We start from the raw sequence: 9,707 nt of genomic DNA, 5'->3' as shown, positions 1-9,707 counted from the left end.
TAATTGAACTGTGAGCTTTGGTGCCGTCGCTGGGATTAGCAGCACCCCTGATTACCTCCGCCAAGGAGGTTATGTGACACCTGGCGTTTGTCTGTCTGTTAGCATGACAACTCAAAAACGCCTGGGCAGATTCAGATGAAATTTTCAGGGGATGTAGACTATGGTAAGAGGAAGAGCTGATTTAATTTTGGTGGCAATCCGGAAAGGATCCTGGATTCTGGATCACTTTGAATTTTTTAGTATGTGGTCCAAAATATGACAAAAACATCATAGGTTAGTATGTCGTCCAACAAGTTCAAACAAGGTATCCAGATAGCTCAACTGGTTAAGAAGGTGATTTGTAAACAGAACAGTGTCAGAGATGCAGGTTCAATTCCGGCTCATGATCCTTTACTGCATGGGTTTCCTGTTTTCCTCTCTCCCTGTTGATTAATTAAGAATGGAATAAAATTGTTCATGAAAATATATGTCTTATGTTTCCATGAAAATACAATACTTCAATTTCTAAATCGTACATAAATGTATGTGAATACAATGTTCCATGGGAATGTCAACATCCTTGGCGGAGGTCTGCGCTCTCTGAGTCATAGTTTGGTATGTTGTCCGAAATGTAACTGAAACGTCATAGTTTAGTATGTCATCCAAAACGTGACCAAAACGTCATAGTTTACTATGTTGTCCAAAATGTGAAAAAAACGTCCTAGTTTAGTATGTCGTCCAAAAAATGAAAAAAACATCAGTTTAGTATGTCGTCCAAAAAATGAAAAAAACATCAGTTTAGTATGTCGTCCAAAATGTGACAAAAACGTCATAGTTTAGTATGTCGTCCAAAAAATGACAAAAACCTCATAGTTTAGTATGTCGTCCAAAATGTGACAAAAACGTCATAGTTTAGTATGTCGTCCAAAAAATGACAAAAACGTCATAGTTTAGTGTGTCATCCAAAATGAGAGAAAAAACGTCATAGTTAAGTTTGTCGTCCAAAACGTGACAAAAACGTCATAGTTTACTATGTTGTCCAAAATGTGAAAAAAACGTCCTAGTTTAGTATGTCGTCCAAAAAATGAAAAAAACATCAGTTTAGTATGTCGTCCAAAAAATGAAAAAAACATCAGTTTAGTATGTCGTCCAAAATGTGACAAAAACGTCATAGTTTAGTATGTCGTCCAAAAAATGACAAAAACCTCATAGTTTAGTATGTCGTCCAAAATGTGACAAAAACGTCAGTTTAGTATGTTGTCCAAAAAATGACAAAAACGTCATAGTTTAGTGTGTCATCCAAAATGAGAGAAAAAACGTCATAGTTAAGTTTGTCGTCCAAAACGTGACAAAAACGTCATAGTTTACTATGTTGTCCAAAATGTGAAAAAAACGTCCTAGTTTAGTATGTCGTCCAAAAAATGACAAAAAAGTCATAGTTTAGTGTGTCGTCCAAAATGCGACAAAAACGTAATAGTTTAGTGTGTCGTCCAAAAAATGACAAAAACGTCATAGTTTAGTGTGTCGTCCAAAATGCGACAAAAACGTCATAGTTTAGTGTGTCGTCCAAAATGCGACAAAAACGTCATAGTTTAGTGTCGTCCAAAAAATGACAAAAACGTCATAGTTTAGTATGTCGTCCAAAATGTGACAAAAACGTCATAGTTTAGTATGTCGTCCAAAAAATGACAAAAACCTCATAGTTTAGTATGTCGTCCAAAATTTCAGTAAAATGTCATATTTTCGTATGTTGTCCAAAATGTCACCAAAAACGTTATAGTTTAGTATGTCATCCAAAATGTTCTAAATCGTGCATAAATGTATGTGAATACAATGTTCCATGGGAATGTCAATATCCTTGGCGGAGGTCTGCGCTCTCTGAGTGCTTTTGTAGTTCTTTCTGTTAGTATGCGATTATCGAACTGACAGGATCATGAGTTGACCTATCAGTCTGTGCTGTACAAAACACCTCTAGGGAATTTACTGAACTGGAAAGTTGATGCTGGTGTATCATAGCAGAGAAAGCTGTTATTATTGGAGCTTAAACCCAGTGACTTGGCATTTATTGTATAAATTAATTGGTTACAAATGGGATTAATTCAATGATAGAATGAATATTAAAACTGCATCTGTTGAATTTTGTTTTTTTTATCTTTTGACAGAGTTGAGCAGAAGCTACAATGGTGACAATAACATTAACATAAAATTGTGTTCCTGGCCATGCCTCAATCATTAAGCCCCATTTTCAGTCTGCTAAATGAAACATTTGCCTCTATAGCTGCTACCTGGTCCACTAAGCATCTGCCCTTTGATGTTCAGCAGTTTGTATGCAGTAGGTTCATCAGAACTTGTCTCCCGTCACTGGAAACACTGCTGATGAAAGAAGACTTTTTGCTCTGTAGAGCTCAGGGAAACTGAGTGTCAAATCATTTCTGTGAGTTTCTCTGTACATATTACGCAGTCGTATGATCCACTGTTGATACAAAAATATTGATTAATGCAGCTTCAACTATACTTGAATAACTGGTAATAATAAATGCAACACGCAGTGAGTCCAAACACTTTATAGTTTATTGTTCCCACTATTCGAAATGGTACAGCACATATAAAAGTTAGAAAATTAACTAAAAGTCAGTCAGCCTGAAGGTTTTATCTTTTGCAGAATGAACACACATAATTCAGTGGAAATAAAACAAGGAAATGTGTCTTAACACAACAAATAAATAGTTTACAGTCACAGCTCAGAAAAACATTTAACCAAACACCTACAGCATTCTCTCTGTTTAACAACATGATAATAGCAAGTATTTACGCTCGTTAAATATAACCAATGTTTATGATGGAATGATATGAAACCCACTGGTGTTTGTTGTGTGTGCGCATTTACTTTTGGTTCTGCTTCAATGCTGGTTGTGTAAGTTGGTTACATGGCGATCCAGGCTCAGTCCGTCACCACTACAGGGGTCCACATACATCAAAATGATCTATAGTCCATGCAGACTGCGTACGCATGATTCCCAAGCAAATAATGCATGTTAGAATTTTTGGCTCTAGTCTATATCAAGGTCAGAGTCCTCGTCACTTACAGTGTTCTGTATGATGGCTCCGTTGCGGATTGTTTTGGAGACGATGGGGGGCTTGTCAGGCAGGAGGCCGTATTCCTGCAGCAGGGCCTCCAGGTCTACAGCGAAGAAGTCTTCCCCGAGCTGGTCTGTGAGCCGCACAAAGTTGCCGATCAGGTCGCCTCCTTTGTACACGAGCAGGGCAGGCAGAGCGCTGTCTCTGAACAGTGCGCTGGTGCTGATGGCTGAGCTGCGAACGCTGCAGAACTTGACCAGCGGGTATTCCTGAGCCAGACACATCAGGCTGCCGCTCATGGCCTCGCAGCCTGGCACTTCTGGCTCATAGATGTGGATCATGACCAGCGTGCTCTTGTCCTCCTTGTCTAAAGCCTCCAGGAAGTCCTCTCCACTGTTGAGCTCGTAGACCTGCTCGAAGCGTTTGCCGCGGCAGAGCTGACGTCGCATCTCTTCAATGCGCTGCATGCGGTAATGCTGGAGGAAGTCTTCGTCATCCTCTTCGTCCTGGAGCATGTTGTACTCCTGCATGGTCATCTGTAGAGCACACATAGTGGAAAACATTATGCTTATTAGTGGCATTGTTAGGAGAAGATTGACAACATACAGTCAGGACAGCTAACATAGCTTAGCTTAGCAAAAAAAATGGACAGAGGGCAAGCCTAACAGCTGGTTCTGTCAGAAGATTAAAAAACACTAACAAAAGAAATAAAACATAAACAGCTTATTAAATATGTTGTTCACTTAATGCGCACAAAAGCTATGCAAAGTTAACTCAACTTCACAATTACAGTGTCACTAACTTTACTTATTCATAGCTCGATGTCAGAAAAAAGAGGATGTAAAGGGATTCCACTAAATTAATTAGTGGATTTTGATTGTAATTTTATATGATTTTGATCATTTGGATTAAAAATTTGCCTTTCCCTACAGCAGGAACTCTATTGGAAAGAGTGACACAGCTTTACGATGGGTCTTCACAAGAATTTCTTTCTCGTGTACGGCATATTTTTAACTCCTCATCCTACTTACTTTGCCCTTGATTTTCTCCTGCAGCTCTTTCTGTTTCTCTTTGTCTTTTTCCAGGTCGAGGTCGGAGCGGCAGGACATTGAGAGCTTCTTAATCAGTCTCTCCATCTCTTTCTTCTGCTCTTGTTTCTGCTCCACCTCCAGCTGCTTGTACTTCCTCCAGTCATTGATCACACCCTTTGGTCCTGAGACAGAACAGCCACTGTCATTGTCAGTAAATATATTCATATATATATAAACAGATGAACAATTATTGAAAGTGAAACACCAGTGTGGGTTTAAAACAATGGAATTTGGTTTTTCACAAATACAAACAGCCAAAGTTGAGAATATTTTGACAGTTACAATGAAATGTTCAGTATAATGCAGATTATTGCAGTCAACAAATCATTTATATCTTAGAATCCAATTATGTGTTACTAAAATTTTACCAATGTTACATTTTTGGTAATTCTGTTGATATTTGGGGGAAGTAGATGGGAAATATGAGACACACTGGTCACTACAAGTTTTTCCCTCTCATATACTGTAGTTAATAGATTTGAAAAATAGTGTTGTTTTGTGCGTGTCACAGTTTGTGGTACCTGTGTTAACAGCACTTCCATCTGCACTGTAGTCTATCTCAGGTTCACCGACATCAGCATTCCTAATTGTCTTTCTCTCCCCATCGTCATCCTCGTTGTCGCTGCCTTCATCCTCACTGCTGCTGTAGTAATACTGCAGCTTCTCCCCCAGGAGCTTGTCATCCAGGGTCGTCATGGCAGCAGCTCACCTGCCAGATGAGGTGAAATCAAGGACACCAATGTAAACTACTCTAATGCACTTACTCCCTATATTCACAGACTGTATAATGAAGCACAACAACTGCGATGTTGGTAATTTGACTACAAGTTTGCATGAGCATGGCAGCTGACAACAGGGCTGAAGGACTTTCACACAAACACACACAGACATCACATGCGATATGAGTCACAACTTAAGTGAGAATGGTCATCTGAAAAAAATATAAAAATGAGGATATTGTTTTTACTGAGCTAACTTGTCCCTTCAAGTATTTTCAAGTAAAAATATGATTTGTAGGGGGCAGCTTTTCTGTAACACTACAGTGCTTCTTCTATAACAACACATTTTGTTACACTCTGCATGTGTAGCCCTGTGACAGATTGGAGACCTGTCCAGGGTGTCCCCTGCCTTCACCCTAAGTCATCTGGGACAGACTGTAGCTCCCTGTGACCCTAATAACAATTAAGTGGTGTATAGATAATGGATGGATGCATTTTTTGTTACAACCATCATCAAAACAATGCAGCACCTGCAATTTGGACAGTGCATTGCAATTTAGACAATATTTCAATTATTTGTTTGGCCATAGTTTACAGTAACAACATCATCACTTGCCTCATCTTTAACGATTTGATGCACAGCGTGGGTCAGGAAATACACTTTTTCTATTGGATTTGGGTCACTTTTGACCCATGTTGTGCGTCAAAGGGTTAACAATGGTCCATCTCTTCACACTTATACTCATTGTCACATTATAAGCACATAATTCAGTGCAATATAATAATCCAACCTGACAGCCAACCCAGCTGTCACAGGTCGGATATAAAGGGCTTAATTCAAAAATAGGACATCTACACTATACATAGCTTATAATAAGTGTGTCAGTTTATCAAACTTGGGCTAAAAGGCCTTTTATGATGCACTGATCCGTATCTAAGCCAGCCTGAGTGCACAGATGGAGGCTCATGACAGATCCCTACTTTTTATATATTACGTCTACCGTTCTTTTATTTGGTTGCAAATCAAAGACAATCAAAAACAATATCTTCAATATGTCTCCAACACTGACAGCAGCACGGAGGCCCTGCAGCCAACACCTAACGTTAACTGAACTGTCCGGGAATCTCCGCCGATGTTACAGCAAAGACAGCAAACTGTTCAGTGTCTGGGTAATTTCTTCATGTGCTCTGACATTACTGAAAAGAGGATGGAGGAAATCCAATTAGTTTGTTTATGTAAGTAGGACCATTGGCGGCTATGAAAGTGAGCTAAGTTAGCTTTAGCCAACTAAGCTAGCAAAATTTCCTGTGCTGACTTCCTGCGACAACATTAGGTTGCCGTAAACTAAAGGCAATAACTTTAACGCGAAATCGATATAATACACTGCTTTAAAAACAGAAGAGGTCTTTTCTAATTAATATTTGTCGCCTTACCTTAATTTTATGGCCAGTAAGATGTCACCTACAGCCACCGTTCACTGTCGATAAATCTGCTAGCTTAGCTGCTGCAAGCCACTCCCCTGGACTGTGATGCCTTCGGGATTCACGGAGCTGTCCAATTTAAATAAAAAGAAAACCTTCATGTAGCTCTAAGTTACTATTATAGCTATATTTATCACGTAAAGCAAATGAAATCCCTAAGCTGTGTAGTCCATTATGTTTTTACCATCGAAATTATAATTTAAAACTAACTGACTTTACTGTAAGCGTGGACTTTACTGAGGGCATTTAAATGCAACACATCTGACGTAAAATGTTTGAAGATTCTGGTAGTACTGTTAATGCATTTTGTACTTTCACAACTAGAGGGCAATATGAATCTGAAATATACCACTTGCACTGTTTGTTTATTTATTTATTTCGAACTTGGATCAAAATAAAAACAATACATACATATATGTATAATTTATACATATACAACAAAATAAAATAAAATTGTAGCTATGACATCTTTTTTTTTTTTGTACTACCAATAATCAATTTCATAACGAGATTTTGTCCGAAAAAGGGTGTAGGAAGAAGTAAAAGAACTTATCTAGTCCCACCCCTTATTCCTTATCAAAATGCATCACTAAATTCACCCTGAAACACTGTTCAGGTCATGGCCAGTCATTAGTTAACAACAAAACAAAACAAAAACAGCAGCGAAATCAAAAGAATAACAGCATAAAATACAAAAAAACAAAACAAAAACAAAAAAATAAACAACATCACAGGATACACAACACCCCTGATGTTACTGATTTTACCCGTTTTCTATTCTCTTTCCATTCTATATCTGTTTAATATTTCGTTTTAAAGATGTATTTCAGCCTACCTATTGTTTTACACAATTTCAGTTCATCACTGCAGCTGTTCCATAGTGTAACTCCTTTTACTGAGACACAGTGAAGTTTCATATTGGTTCTGACTGGTTGTTTTTTGAACATAAAAATTCCTCTGAGATGATATTTGCCTTCTCTCAATTGAAAAAACCTCTGGATACTACTCGGTAACTGCTGATTTTTAACTTTATACATAACTTGAATTGTTTTATAATTAACCAGATCCTTAAATTTTAATGTATTAAATTTGATGAAGAGTTGGTTTGTTGGTTCTCTGTAGGTGGATTTGTTCATAATTCTTATTGCTCTTTTCTGTAGGATAAATATAGACCGTGTATTTGTTTTGTATGTGTTCCCCCAAACCTCCACACAATAATTCATGTACGGGAGTATGAAGGAGCAGTACAAAATGTATAATGAAGATTTATTTAGGAAATATTTGACTTTATGTAAAATTGCCACTGACTTTGCTATTTTTCCTTTAATATAGTTAATGTGTGATTTCCAGCTCAGTTTCTCATCTATTATAACACCAAGAAATTTGATTTCAGATACTCTTTCAATCTCTACATCATTTGTTATGAGTTTTTTGGTTGAGCAGGTTGGACGGTTTCCAAATACTATAAATTTTGTTTTGGCTAAATTTAATGTTAGTTTATTTGAATCAAACCAGCTCTTCAATTTTTTTTAGCTCATCACCTACTTCATCCAAAAGTTTTTCCAAATTGTCTCCACAACAGAACAAATTAGTATCATCAGCAAATAGTATACATTTTAATGAACCAGAAACTTCACAGATATTATTGATATATAAAATAAACAACAATGGTCCCAATACTGAGCCCTGAGGAACCCCACACTTTACTCCTAAAGTTGTGATTTTGCCGAGCCTATTTGTACATACTGATTTCTGTTATTCAAATAACTAATAATCCATGCAAGTGCTAGTCCTCGTATCCCATATTTCTGCAGTTTTATTATTAACAGGTTGTGATCAACCGTATCAAAAGCTTTTTTTAAATCTAAGAACACTCCCACTGCATATTTCCGTTTTTCTACAGCAGTTGATATCTCTTCCACAAATTCCATGAGTGCCATTGAGGTAGTCCTGTTTCTCCTAAATCCATATTGTTGATCATAAAGTATGTTATGTTTAGTGATGAAGTCATGAAGTCTTACGTAAAATATTTTTTCCATTATTTTTGAAAATTGTGAAAGCAAAGAAACTGGTCTATAGTTAGAGAGAATGTGACAATCTCCTGCCTTATAACAGGGTATGACTTTTGCTGTTTTCATTTTCCGTGGAAAAACACCAGTTTTCAGGGATTGGTTACATACATGCATAAAGGGTTTTACCACACAGTCAATTATTTGCTTAACCAATGACATGTCAATACCATCACAATCTGTAGATTTCTTACCCTTAAAACTTTTCACAATATCAATAATTTCTTTTTCATTTGTTCCTTTTAAAAACATGGTTTCGTAACTTGTATGCTTTTACTTTTGACCTCATTTCTGTCACCCGAACTTATAATGTCTCTTGCTAAAGCAGGACCAACACTGACAAAATATTCATTAAATTCCTTTGACGCCAAAGTCATATCATTTATAATCTCATTTTTTGGGGTTACGAAATAATTTGGATATCCTTTTTTCCCAGCTCTGTTTCTAGTAATTTCATTCAGTAGTTTCCATGTATGTCTGATGTTATCCTTGTTTTTTTCCAGTAATTTACTGTAATATATCTTTTTGCTGTCTCTTATAATGCTTGTCAGCTTATTTTTGTATGTCATATATTTCAATTCTGCTTCATTTGTTCTCTTCTTTAAAAACTCTTTATATAATAATTGTTTTTTTTACATGAACTTAATATACCGTTTGTAAGCCAAGGTTTTTCAGCAGCTTTCTGGTTTACTACTTTTGTTACCAGAAGACAGTGTTTATCATACAGAGCAGCTATTATGGACAGAAATGTATCATATGCTTCGTCTACATCTTCCACATAGACTTTACCCCAGTCGTGGCTCATGAGATCTGATTTAAATGAGTTAATTGCGTGCTCAGTTTTATGTCTTATCGTTTTGTACTCTACAGCCCGTATCTTTTCACTACTGTGGCTCTGTATAACTGCAAACACTGGCAGATGATCAGTTGTATCATTTATAATCAATCCACTCTTGACTTCTTTGTTAATTACATTTGTAAAAATGTTGTCTATTAATGTAGCACTCTGTGTTGTGATTCTAGATGGACGTGTTATAGAGGGGTATAGACCTAAACTGTACAGTGAATTTATGAATTCAGATGTGTTTCTTTGGTTCTGTGGATTTAAGAGATCAATATTAAAGTCCCCACAGACAAATAACATTTTCTTATTATTTACTCTGTCATACATACTAACCAGCTGATCCCTAAATGTGTCTATGCATGACCCTGGTGTTCTGTATACACTGTTAATTATTATATTTTTACCTTTTTCTACTTCTACTTCCACTGTTACACATTCCATAATA

The 9,707-nt window shown here is 36.8% G+C and overlaps 1 protein-coding gene across 1 annotated transcript; it reads right to left on the bottom strand.

The window, feature by feature from the left end:
• Nucleotides 1-2,532: 2,532 nt before the first annotated feature.
• Nucleotides 2,533-6,432, bottom strand: pdcl (phosducin-like). Its single transcript, XM_051938579.1, has 4 exons — nt 6,302-6,432; nt 4,670-4,857; nt 4,089-4,270; nt 2,533-3,593 (listed from the first exon to the last, which is right to left on the bottom strand). The coding sequence occupies exons 2-4, from the start codon at nt 4,842-4,844 to the stop codon at nt 3,030-3,032; spliced, it is 921 nt and encodes a 306-aa protein (XP_051794539.1). The 5' UTR covers nt 4,845-4,857; nt 6,302-6,432; the 3' UTR covers nt 2,533-3,029.
• Nucleotides 6,433-9,707: the final 3,275 nt, after the last annotated feature.

This window comes from Acanthochromis polyacanthus, chromosome 18 (genome assembly GCF_021347895.1).
Source record: "Acanthochromis polyacanthus isolate Apoly-LR-REF ecotype Palm Island chromosome 18, KAUST_Apoly_ChrSc, whole genome shotgun sequence".
Taxonomy (NCBI): domain Eukaryota; kingdom Metazoa; phylum Chordata; class Actinopteri; family Pomacentridae; genus Acanthochromis; species Acanthochromis polyacanthus.
This window is presented reverse-complemented; position numbering and strand designations above follow the sequence as displayed.

What these genes read in the sequence shown, in the direction of transcription:
- pdcl (XM_051938579.1), bottom strand. Translation starts at nt 4,844, where the DNA reads ATGACGACCCTGGATGACAAGCTCCTGGGGGAGAAGCTGCAGTATTAC. An exon ending in TGGAAGTGCTGTTAACACAG is followed by an intron (nt 4,271 to 4,669) that starts GTACCACAAACT and finishes GTTCTGTCTCAG; the next exon opens with GACCAAAGGGTGTGATCAAT. An exon ending in AGGAGAAAATCAAGGGCAAA is followed by an intron (nt 3,594 to 4,088) that starts GTAAGTAGGATG and finishes TGTGCTCTACAG; the next exon opens with ATGACCATGCAGGAGTACAA.